At 42.6% G+C, this 12,500-nt stretch overlaps 1 protein-coding gene and 1 non-coding gene across 2 annotated transcripts in view; one reads left to right on the forward strand and one right to left on the reverse strand.

Annotated features, from left to right (window-relative positions):
• LOC138047569 (DNA repair and recombination protein RAD54B-like) overlaps positions 1-12,500 on the forward strand; it is a 30,220-nt gene that overhangs the window by 14,531 nt on the left and 3,189 nt on the right. The window contains exons 14-25 of the mRNA XM_068894476.1: positions 197-346; positions 631-687; positions 897-951; positions 1,383-1,489; positions 2,958-3,030; positions 3,471-3,697; positions 9,167-9,328; positions 10,882-11,008; positions 11,397-11,503; positions 11,673-11,738; positions 11,869-11,982; positions 12,078-12,152. Coding sequence (XP_068750577.1) covers positions 197-346; positions 631-687; positions 897-951; positions 1,383-1,489; positions 2,958-3,030; positions 3,471-3,697; positions 9,167-9,328; positions 10,882-11,008; positions 11,397-11,503; positions 11,673-11,738; positions 11,869-11,982; positions 12,078-12,152 — 1,320 coding nt within the window. The remainder of the gene's footprint in view (positions 1-196; positions 347-630; positions 688-896; positions 952-1,382; positions 1,490-2,957; positions 3,031-3,470; positions 3,698-9,166; positions 9,329-10,881; positions 11,009-11,396; positions 11,504-11,672; positions 11,739-11,868; positions 11,983-12,077; positions 12,153-12,500) is intronic.
• Positions 71-143, reverse strand: Trnaa-ggc (transfer RNA alanine (anticodon GGC)). The gene has a single exon. It is a non-coding gene; the product is annotated as a tRNA-Ala (tRNA).

The raw sequence follows: 12,500 nt of genomic DNA on the forward strand, positions 1-12,500 counted from the left end.
AAGTGAAGCTATGATCCTCGCAGTTATGAACGCAATTTTTGCAATTGCGTAAAGAAGCCTGAACAATTCAGGACTTCAACGGGGTTTGAACCCGTGACCTCGCGATGCCGTTGCGACGCTCTAACCAACTGAGCTATGAAGCCTCTTTTGTTGGTAGTTCGTTTCAATTCCGCGCATTTTTTCGTCTGTTTTACAGGGATTTATCGACAGTCGTCTTTATCCCGTAATGATAATCAGTTACGAGATGCTCTTGCGATCAGTGGAGGAGGTCAGGAGCATTAACTTTGGACTGGTGATCTGCGACGAGGCGCATCGCTTAAAAAATACCAATATCAAAACTGCAACGGTGAGTCCCATGGGACATTCCCTACACTCGTCCCTCACAGATAAGAGCGCGCGCGCGTGAATTCGCCTGGGTAGGTCATTCGCCACAGCTGTGAATTCCTTTTAGCAATGAAGGAATGAACAACAAAATTGAAAGTTAGGAAACTCTCACTCGCTTGTTTGTGGTGGGCGAAACTGGCCTGGTGACCCCGGCACTCCCGTTACTTTTCCTTTTGAATCAGCTAGAGATTTTAACCTGTTACAGTAAGTAACTCTATTTCTTGATATAATTTCTTTGTGTTGCAGATAATTTCCGGATTGAAGACCAAGAGACGGATTCTTCTCTCAGGAACTCCAGTGCAGGTTTGCTCTGTCTTATTAATCCTTTAAGGTAACTAAAGAAAGACGAGAATGGACCACTTCCAGTTTTTACTTTGGTGTCGTTTTCAAAGCAAGTTCTAGTGCGCTATTGAAAGAAAGTTCCTCTCATACGCTCATTGAAACCGAGGGGAGCATTTTGTCGAAAAGGGCTCATTTTTCTCCTCCTGAGCGGTGTTTTTTTCCTTCCGTAGAATGATCTGAAGGAATTTCACTCACTCATCGACTTGTGTAATCCAGGCATTCTGGGTAAGTTTCATTTAACCCGTAACGAAAACGTCATCATCATTGACCCCAGTTGTTCAAAAGGTGGATAATGCTATCCACCGGATAAATCTCTATCCACTGCCGGGATAGCGCAATTGGTTTCACTGTGACTTATCAAGTGCATATTGATTTATCCGGCGAACAACTGGGCACTGGTGCATAGAGCTGGGAGTTCATTTGGATCGGGGGTGCGGTAGAGGGGACCAGAGTACATGGAGAAAAACTCTCGAGTCTGAGTTTGTGATCAAGTTAAACTCGGCCCACAAACGATAAGAGTGGAGAAGGGGGGTGGTGTGCGTCTATACCCCAGCCTGACTCCGAAAGGCGTTCAACATGGAGTATTATCTTCCGACAGGACTTAACTTTGGTGAAAAGATGGCACCCGATTTTGTTTTTTTGCCCACCTCGTCTAGGTACGCAATCCTCTTTTCGCCGATTATACGAGGAGCCTATCGTCCGCGGACAGCAACCTGATGCAAACAGTGAGGAAAAACTCTTGGGACAAACAAGAGCTGCCGAGGTCGGTAATTGAAGTCATCGTTTTCCGGCAAAGAGTTTAATAGAAAGTATTTATGAATTTTTTTTATTTCATATCTTTCTATCATACCTTCACCTGCTTCGGGATACAATACGAACTTTCCAGTGACTGGTGACCAGGGGCCCGTTTTTCGAAAGTCCCGAAACTTTACGGGGCATTTTCGAGTGTCAAAATTCCTTTTGTATCTCAAGAACGGAGACGATTTAAGTCGTCAAACTTCACAGACATGTTTCTTTTAGCTAGCTTGAAAACATCTTAAAAGATCGGATTTCCAAAACAAGCGGTTGGCAGTTTCACAAATGGCTTTTCGGGTCCGGAAGGTTTTCGGGACTTTCGAGAAACGGGCCCCAGATCGCTTGATACAATGTAGCTCAGATGGTAGATGGTAGATGGTAACAGGTCGTTCCACTCCAGAGTCGATCCGCCTCACGTATTATTGTGTCTAAGCACTGACTTTAGTGATGAAAAATTGGGGTTAGGATTGTTTAGCTATCATACAAGGGTCGTCAAAATTCTGTGGGGCGGATCGACTCTGAGCCGGAACGACCTGTATTCATGGTAGAGCGAGTGAGTCGCAATCGCATGGAAAGGAAAGGAACTTTATTTAAGTGTCAAGCCGTTCGAGCGCTGGAGCACTAATTGGGGACACTGTAAACTGAAATTGACAATTAACGTAAATCAAATCAAACGTTGGTTTTTGATGAGAGGGGAAACCAGAGTACCCGGAGAAAAACCTCTCGGTGCAGAGTAGAGAACCAACAAACCCAACCCACATATGACGCCGAGTCTGGGAATCGAACCCGGGCCTCATTGGTGGGAGACGAGTGCTCTCACCCCTGGATTCTTTCAGGCTTCTTTCGCAACCGCTCAAGTTGATATCACTTTCACTGAGACCGAGAAAATAGTTTGCTTGCCATGAGGTCGAATTTCGAAGGGTGTCCGAACTGAAAGGGGAATTAGTGCTTGTGTTTTGTTCGTGGTTTTGCTTTACGCTAAATTCCTTCGAGCTGAACGCCGCAAAACATAATGTCCTCATTCCATGAAGCACCATTGTATATGCCAGGGAAAGAGCAGCAACCAGAGCAAGCTAAAATGATCTGCCTCTTCCTATTTATAGACCCTATGCAAAAATGGCTACCTTTAAATTATTCTTTTGTTCATATTCAAAATAGCCCAACTAACCTCGTTTTTGAGAAAAAAATTCTAAAGAATTTGTTATCCCGAACGAGGTTTTTCTCACGCGGCTCAAACTTGAAAACGTCGGCCCGACTTTTTCAAGTTTTGATCGATCAAATGCACATGCGCAGCTCATGATACTGCCCCTTTAAAGGCAGCCATTTTTGCATAGGGTCTATGCAAAAAGAGCATTTAAGAGAGAGAACCACTCTATTGGATAATAAAAGAGGTAACCACTGATCATGAAATTTTGGTTTCATATTTTTTTTTCCAGCTTAACAGATTAACCAGTTTGTTCTTCTTAAGACGGACGTCAGAAGTAAACAGCCGTTATCTTCCTCCCAAAGGTATCGAATTACAGTGAACTGTATTGTAAAAGTTGTTTCAGTTGTCTTTTTCTTTATTTTCGAAGCCTTTTAAACTCGAGTTAGTTCTGCAATTTGATTTTTTTATACCGAAAGTTCGTCGTTCTTTTCAAAGCAAATGCCGTTAGGGTTATGTTGGATGCATCTTTCATACCTTCAGAATGCGGGCTTCCGTCGCCAATCCTTTCCACAGCAGTTAAAACTCGACTTTTTGAACCCCTGTATAAAGAAAAAACGAACGATTTTCCTGAGCCCGCTGTAAGTATGAAAAAAACCTCGATACAAGAAAAGCTTATTGTGAGTGATTCCCAGCGTATCCCTCGAAGCTTCGATAAATCGATTTTTCAATGTAATCGAGTTTCGTTTTTCACTTATTTGTGCTTTTAACTCGAACCTGTTTGTTGTTGCTTTATTTCTTACAGTGGAGTCCGTTGTTTTCTGCCGCCCCAGTCTCCTGCAGCTTTCTCTTTACCGCCATCTTCTCAAGTCACGTGTTTTGAGGTCATGTCTGACGTCATATGCCTTGGGCGGCCCTCGTCACTTGGTGTGCATAAGTGCTCTGAAGAGGCTTTGTAATGATCCGAGTCTCATTTACTCGCAATGCCAAGACAGAAGTGATGTGCCGCCAGATAGTTGGAATGTCGAAGAGGTAACTTGCATTTTTTTAGTTTTTTCTTTAATTTTTTTTTCACCAGACATCAGAGTTTCCGATAGCTTTTCAAAGTACCGGATATGATAATAAAAGTACCGGGCATGGTTATTTTCCATCACGGGTGTAAGGCCGATTGCAAGTACCTTGGGAGAAAACCCTCAAGGAGACCTGGGTGCCCTATAAATAACTAGAAATGGAACTCTCAGAAATTATGTTTACACCGAGATTGGAGAAAAAATATTAAACTTATCTCGTGATTGAATGCCAACAGATCGATTATTCCGTTAAGTGAGCAAAAATCGCAATGTTACATCTTGTTATTTTGAAGGATTTATTGCGCGTGATTGTCGTATGTTTCTTCAGCCCACGGCTTCCTGGGATACACATATCCAAAAAGAAAATAATAATAAGAAGAAGAAGAAGAAGAAGAAGAAGAAGAAGTTGGACGTCAGACAATCTTATGATTGACAGAATGGTGACGTTAGATTGTCACAGAGGAAAACGAAGCCTAAGCATGGCTTGGGTAGACGTAAAGAAGGCGTATGACTCGGTGGATCACAGCTGGCTGCTTGAAATTATGGAAGTTCACCGCTTTCCTTCCTGGCTTTGTACAGTCATGAGATTCTTAGTTGCAAGCTGGAATTCTAGTATTGTTACTACCACCAAACGTGGTCCCGAAACCTCTCGTTGTATTCGATTTAACAGGGGATTTCCGCAGGGAGACTCACTCTGCCCGCGCCTCTTTACGCTATGTTTAAATCCAATAGCCTGGTCACTGGAAGCTACTGAGGGATATAAGTTGTCGAAGCCTATAAGCGCCAAGGTATCCTATCTAATGTATATTGATGATCTGAAAGTGTTTGCGTCCTCTGAAGCTAAGCTCAACAGAGTTTTAAAATCTATCAGTGCCGCCATGGCGGTCATTAGACTAACATGGAATCCTAAGAAATGCAATGTGATTCATGTGAGGAAAGGGGCTCAAGTGCATGATGCAGCAGGTGTGAGGTTAGGTCACGAGGGGGTCGTGGAAAGCCTGGACGCGAGTTCTAGTTACAAGTTTCTAGGGGTGAGAGAGTCGGTGATGCAGGATGAGAAGCTGGCATTGAAATGTGCGGCAAAGGCTTACCTGCAAAGGTTGTCATTAATTTGGAGTAGCCCTTTGTTTGATTCCAACCGTGTGACTGCAAGTAACCAGTTTGCTCTTCCAGTCCTCTCCTATTTGATGTGGACTCAACATTGGCCTATTACAGAGCTTAGAGTGATCGACAGAGAGGCGAGACAGATAATATGTGAGAACGGAGGGAAGCATCCGCTAAGTTCGACGGCTATGTTGTATCTACCCAGGGACAAGGGTGGGCGTGGCCTACGCGCAATTGAGCAAGAATACAAGCTAACAAAAATCAAATCTGCAATTAAGCTGTATGAGAATACAGATCCTACCATGAGGTTAGTTCAGAAGTTTGAAGAGAGGGCGAGTGAGAAGGGATTCACTTTGTTGGTTAAGGAGGCATGCAAGTACGCGGAGGAGCTGGGCACGGGTTTGACTTTGAACTATCCGAACCCGTCATGCAGCCCGCGCCAAGCACCGGATATAGAAATTCTAGGGAAGAAAGTTATTTGAGGAGGACTGTGACGGAGAAGTTACAGGAATAGATTGACAGCGAGCAGTGGCATGGTCGCTTTCTGTGTCCAGTTTGCTCGCTTTGTCGCTTTCTGTGTCCACGGTGGAAGGACGAAGATCTGAGCATGGATGAGTGTTTTGCTTGGCTACGGGAGTGGCCCTCAGCATCCACCCACACGATTACCAGGGTACTGGAGCTTTACGAACAGCTCGCCCCTACTAGAGTGTATACACAGATCAAAACAGGAACTTCACAAGGAGAGATCACGTGTAGGTTGTGCGGAGGCGCTGCAAAAACTCTTGCGCATGTTCTTGTGGGATGTCCTGCTTTAGCACAGTCCAAGTACTTGGAGCGACACAACGCTGCACTTAAGATGTTGTTGTTTGAGGTGTGTAAAGACCTGCAGCTAGTGGACTCAGTACCACCATGGTACTCGTTAGTGGCACCCAAACCAGTGTACGAATCTCCGGAAGCTCAAGCTTACTGGGATGTACCAGTGTATGCGGAAGAAAGCCATGTCAAGGGCAACAGAGTGGACGTCAGATTTGTGGATCACAGGAGGAAACGAGTCTGGGCAGTTGAAATGAGTTGCCCCTGGTTAGACAACCGTAGAAAAAAGGAGAGGGAGAAGACGGAAAAGTATGCTCCACTGCGCTGGGTGTTAAGGAAGCAGTACCCTGGCTATGTCGTGGAACAGTGCAACGTAGTGATTGATGTGCTAGGCGGTTGGTCTAAAGATTTAGAGAAAACAATAAAGAAACTTGTGGGCGCTAGAGGAAAGGAGGTTCTCAGAAAGATGCAGAAAGCTATTATCTCAAGTTCGCTTAACATAGCGCGGGCCTTCAAGGCTACCGTCAAATAATTTTACGAAATTTAGAAATTAGAGAGTGTTAGAAAAATTTAAGGAAACTTTTTTTAATTTTTTTTTTATATATTAGGATTTTAGGATTTAGGATTTTAAGGATTATTATTAATTTCTTTTTTTTTTTAAATGTATTTTATCATTTTAAAACTCTGCTTTATATAGAAACTTACGTTCCGTAAGAGGACATAGGCTACGCTTTGCGCCCTATGTACTTTTAATATTAGAGCATCCATACGTGTATACTGCAGATGATGATAATAATAATAATAATAATAATAATAATAATAATAATAATCACTTTATTGAAGTGTCAAGGTTATTTAGCCGAGTACGAGTGCTCTACTAATTCAGAAGACTACAAATTAACTGAAATCAGAACAAAATAAGTCAAAAGTTGATATTTGTGGAGAGGGGAAAACCGAAGTACCCGGGGAAAAACCTCTCGGAGCACAGTAGAGAACCAACAAACTCGACTCACATATGGCGTGGAATCTGGGAATCGGTACCGGACCACATTGGAAAAACCTTAAATAACAATGACCACAACCAGGTTTTCTGAGACTACGAAACTGATCACCCCCAGCAAACCATTGTTTCAACAAAAACCGCTGATCAGCAACCTGGTTCAGGTCATTGCTGTCTAAGGTCTTCCGCCACATTGATGGAAGGCGAGTCCTCTCACCCCCTGCGCCAGCCCTGTTCCCCAGAAGAAGCTAACAAATAACAAATTTATCGCGTCAAAATGATAAACGATCGGACGAAACGTGCGGCCTCAAACTAGAACCCTGGGGCATTGATTGCTGCGAGCTGGGTTTATTGTGGGAGTTTTCTCTTTAGCTCCTTCCAGAATCCCAATTTTGGGTAAAGGAGAGCTGCCCGTGCAAATACTTGAAAAACACTCGGGTCTCTAAATCGTGAGGGACTAAAAATTTAGACCAAGAAATGAACTTGTCCATTTCTTTTCTTTTTGTCCTCAATGACTCCAACAGGGGATCGAGAAAAATCTCTCAAGCCTTTTTGTATACGATAAGCTTTTTAATTGAAAAATGGGACTAAAAATATGCCTAACTATGTAACAATAATTGAAGAAACCTAAATATTCTCCTAACTACATCTAGTACATTTAAAAAAAAATTAAAGAAAAAACAGTTTAAGAAAAAGCAAGGAAGTCGGGGAAAATTTCGTCATAGAGCAGAGTTCGCATGTTGTTCCGATCCTGTTTTGGGAATCGCATGCCTCGTTTTAACGACTTCGTTATTCTGGACAGTTTTAAGATGTGTGGAGCTATGTTTTCAGTTTCCCCATTCAAATAGTTCAGGCAGCGTTAAGATATGTTTAGTTGCGTTGCGAGGCCGAAGACAGCTTGGCTCCAGAGACGCTTATACTTTAGAGTGGATGGACCTTGTTCGATCTCCGTGCAAACCACTTTCGAGGCATCCTCTGGGTTTTCATATCTCCTTGGTAAAGGCCACCGTTCCTTTGCCCTTGAAGATCTACGCCAGAACTGTTTTGTGACTCCACCGAGGTGGAACCCGACGAAGAACTTGTCGAACTTTCGAGGTCGCTAGCGTTTACACCAAACACTCTTGAAAAATACTGGCCTGTGGCATTAAGGTACAGTTCAGTATTACGGGGTCCATGGGATTCGGCGCTCGACAAAATAGATTTCTTAATCCTCTTTATTAATGATACTTTGTAAGCGCGGTCTCTTTCCTCTCTACTTGGAAATTTGTTCTTGGGCTTTTTCTTTGGTGCTTTCTTCAATTTTTCGTCAGCAAGTTTCTCCTTATGCTTGAGTTTCTTGGTATAGATCCGATGCCATTCTGATGGACTTGGCAGTGGTGCTGTAAAGGAGGTTTTCCTGTGGTGCCCTGATGTCTCCGGCCGATCATTCGCCAAGTTGCTGCTTTTGTGATCTTGGCCGTTGCGTCCCTTTTTGTTTTCTACGCATGCGCCGGAGGGTGCATCATCCTCTCTCTCATTTGTATGTCGCCGGTTAGCATCACTCTTGCTTTCCCGGTGAAGTTGTTCTCTGTTTGTGAAGTCGTCAGTTTCTTCAAGGTCTATGATCTCTAAACTCTTGTTTTGCATGAGTTTTGTTTGGCGTCGACCTTTTAATCCTCCGTTGTTTCTTCCTGACGCTTCTTTTTCCTCGTTGTCTGTTCCTTTTTCTCGCTTCCCTGCTATCGTAGACTTTCCACTCTTACAATCGACAGTCTCCCCATTCTCTTTGCATTCCTTAACTTCGATTCTCATTACATTTTCTTTTTTCTTGTTTGATCCGAGCACAGAACCACAGGTCCCCATTGTAGCGCTTTTTGTGGTAAAAGAAGAGCTTTCCGTTTTGTTTCCTCGATTATGACGTAAAGGATATTAGAGACTGTTAAGTGCTAACTCTCGCGCGCATGCTATTTGCACATGCCCATTTTTAACTTGGCTCAAACCAGTTTCAACACTTGAAAGAAACGTTCTTATCAGAAGGATTAGCACTAAAACACTTTATCACTTAACAGCAATGTTATCGTACCATATCAAACACTTATTATTGCTGAAAAAGATTCGGTCATTTTTGTGACGTAAAAAGTTACCGCGGCAACAGGAAAGCCTTTCAAAAACACCCCGTATTTTGGCTTTAGTTACTCATACCTGAAAAGCCACCGGGCACCGGTGGCCCAGTTGGTTGGGCACTCAGTTTGGTTTGAGCCACCTGAACCTTTCTCTCAGTTGTGATCCTTAAATTCGATTGTAAACAGGTTATACAAAATGCCTAAAATAATTGTTTTCGCGTATTGTTCTGAGTTCGCAAAAGCGAGGCTTGTGCTGATTCCGGTACGAGAAATACCTTCCTGCATCATTGCTAACTGTTTTATCATCATTCCCTAGAATGGAATAAAATGTACCGCTTCTCTGCGAAATTTAGATTTAACGTAGATATTCAAAGAACCCCCATAAATTTTCCTCACTACTTATTTCCCACAGGAATCGTCTTTATACGAAGGTCTTGAACGTTGCTTTCCAGAGGATTACAACCCAGATAATTGTACGACAGACTACTCAGGGAAACTGCAAGTTCTCGGCAAAATGTTGTCACACATGCATCACACAGGAGCAAGAGTGGTGCTTGTGTCAAACTACACCCAGGTAGCATTGAATAGGCAGGCTTGGATGAAAGTGCGCATACACCAAATTTCAAAATGGCTGCCATTAAATTGTTCTTTTATCCTCCTTTAAGCTAATTGACCTGATTAGCCTCGTTTTGTACCAAAACGTCTGGGCCCGCTTGTTCGAAAGCTAATTAACTTAACCCAGGATTAGCGTAAACTATTGTTTCATGTTTTCAACTTTTTGGTGAAAGTTTCTTTTGTTTATTTTTGTTTTTCGAGATTGAGTTCTACTGTAAAGTTCTGCAGAATATCAGCGTTGAACAGCATTTGGGAGTAGAGAAATAAACTCCTTGGTTAATTTTTAATCTGCTTTTGAACAACCGGACCCTGAAGTAGAATTTGTAAAGATCATCGCAGTTGTAAGCAAACCTGAAAAATCCGGGCATGAATCCCTCGATTCGCTCTGACGAAGGGCTAACGCTCGAAACGTCAGCTTTTAGAATCTCTGTACGGTGGCCAATTTACATTATCAACTCCGTTGATAAAACCAAATTTTTGTATACTACTTCCCCACCGACGCAGCACCACAGTTTCTTTAGAAACTACCCCTTCATTCATGAGAGGAGTAATCCTGTAGCTGCTATTCCCGGATTATTTTTTTCATTAGTCCTTAAGCGGGATTCGAATGATGACCGTCAGGGGGGATGGGGGGAGCCCATTACCCTGAGCCTCCATTTTCCATGTTAACCCTCTGGGTCAACCCTGTCCCGTATCTTTTTTTTTTTATTTTTAGAAGCAGCTCCCAAGACGGTTTTTCGTGGGTGCTTTCGCAATAGCCAATCATAAGAGACCTATGGTCGGCTTTTAAGGCTGATTAGTCACGGTAGCAAAAGAATGATTCATTGGATGCCATTTTTGTATAACGGCTATAGTGGAACTTTAATTTAGCCAACACCTTTTTACCGTTAAAATAAACTCTGCTGGTTTAAATTAGGAAATTGATGGTTCCAAGAAGCTTGCACATCTCGGCGCCAACTTATTTTCGGTTCGACTGCTTGGTTTTTTTCTTTAGCTCCGACGATTGCGAAGTGGATTGGGTCCCCTGTGCTCTCCGGTTGTCGCATTTGTCATTTTGAGGTCGTTATTGGGATCAACTGTTTTGACGGAAACATGGTGAGGTTGAAATGGTTTAAGTTCTTAAAAAGAACGTTTTTCAACTTTTCGACGTGTTTTTGGTTAGAACTGAATATCTGACCCCTGGGACTAGTACTACAAGTCAGATCTAGTCGCTGTGAGGTGAAAAAAGCATCAGATGCCCGAGCCTGACCTTAAAACTGAACTTGACAACGACTGCCAAACTCATTTTTTGCAACCATTTCAACCTTGGTTGAATGCGGCCGAAAAACCTCCCAATGGAACGCGAAAAACACTCGACTTAGTTATTTAACTTGGCAACAGTACGACCTAATCATTATAAATTCTTGTTTGCGATGTATGTAATTACCAGCTCACTCGAAGCAAGCCTTGAGTCCTCTTCTTAAAACAAGCGATAACCCTTCAATACTGATTTCATTTCCTCTTTCTCTCTAGACGCTCGACTTACTTCAAAAGCTCTGCGAAACCAGAGATTACGAGTTTATGCGACTTGATGGCAAAACACCTACAAGCAAACGGCAATCGCTGGTGGATCGGTTTAATGACAAGTCCTGTAAAATATGTAAGAGTATGAATACCCTTATTTAGCGACTCCTCTTTCGCCTATGATCACCCTATCCTCCCTCTGTTATAAGATTTGTTCAACTCGCTTTCATTGGCGATCCAAGGTATAATTAAGGATTATTTTCTTAATTGAAGGATCACCTTTTTCTCGAATTAGCATTACTTTATTTGTTTAAGTTATCGTTGAGCCTTGTTCTATTTGGTATAGCTACTTCAAAGTCTCGTAGGGAACATAAAAGGTAGATTTTTCTCTGTGGTTTTAGAAGTACAAAACCCCTCTCTTTATCTTTAATCTCGTTAAAATCATGTGGCGGAAAGCCATCCATCTGCGTACAATATGGCCGTTAAGCTTAAGTTGTCTCACATTCACGCATTTCTTTATTTAGTCGTGTTTCTGTTGAGTTCTAAAGCTGGTGGAGTGGGCTTAAATCTGATTGGTGCCTCCAAACTTGTACTCTTCGATATTGACTGGAATCCAGCCAACGACATTCAGGTAAAATATTTCAAAATATCTCAGAGTTCGTTATATATGCAGTTGACAGACTTTTGCAATTTCTCAACAAATTAAATAGATGCCTATGATGTACTTATCAGCCACTTTGATGCCTTGCTCAAACTGGCAAGTCACTCAGTCTGACTTTTTAGGTTATTTATATTTACAGGCCATGGCAAGAGTTTGGAGAGACGGACAGAACAAGACAGTTCACATTTATCGTCTTCTGACAACGGTAAAGTTAATTGAGATCCTGTTTTTTTTTTACAACATCAACTTGCGTGAACTTTAGCCTAGACGTTTAACCAACGGAGTTACTACCTTGTTGCTGACAACAAGAACCATTTTATGCTCGGATAATGCAGGGAACTATCGAAGAAAAGATTTACCAACGCCAAAGCGCCAAGCAAGGTTTGAGTGGAACAGTAGCTGATGCAAAGGAGAAGCTGAAAATTGAGTTTACACGGGAGGAGCTAAAAGTAAGTCGTGATGCGTTCAGCTTGAGTGAGTTTGTCCCCCACAAGATTACTGAGAAATCTTAATTTTTCTCTTAATGTCTCGTATTTACTTACAGGACTTGTTTACGCTTCACGAAAACACCCTTTGTTTGACGCATGATCTTTTGGAATGTACATGTTTGACTTTGGAGGTGAGCAACATTTGCATGACGTCACTCTGGACTTTACTATTACACTGGCTTTAGAGTCAGTTCTTCATTGAAGGGGCTCAGCGTCCTAGAGAGTTCAACTCTGTCGACTGCGGTTCCAGGGTCCTCTCTTTCTCTCTCTCTTTCTCTCTCTCTCAACGACAAGAGAACAAATAAAGGAGTCCCTTGGTACGAGTTTTCAACTATGTGATTAACCCGCAGTTGGCGCAAAGCTGCCAATACCCTTTGGCACGAGCGCAACGTTAGTCCCAAGGATTTTTGCGGGCCTGCAGGCTCTGCGACCCCTCGTCAATAAAGCCCTGGGGACGATGATGTCCAGCGCGCTCTTAA

The sequence above is a fragment of the Montipora capricornis genome, chromosome 4 (genome assembly GCF_036669925.1).
Source record: "Montipora capricornis isolate CH-2021 chromosome 4, ASM3666992v2, whole genome shotgun sequence".
In the NCBI taxonomy this organism is placed as follows: Eukaryota; Metazoa; Cnidaria; class Anthozoa; order Scleractinia; family Acroporidae; genus Montipora; species Montipora capricornis.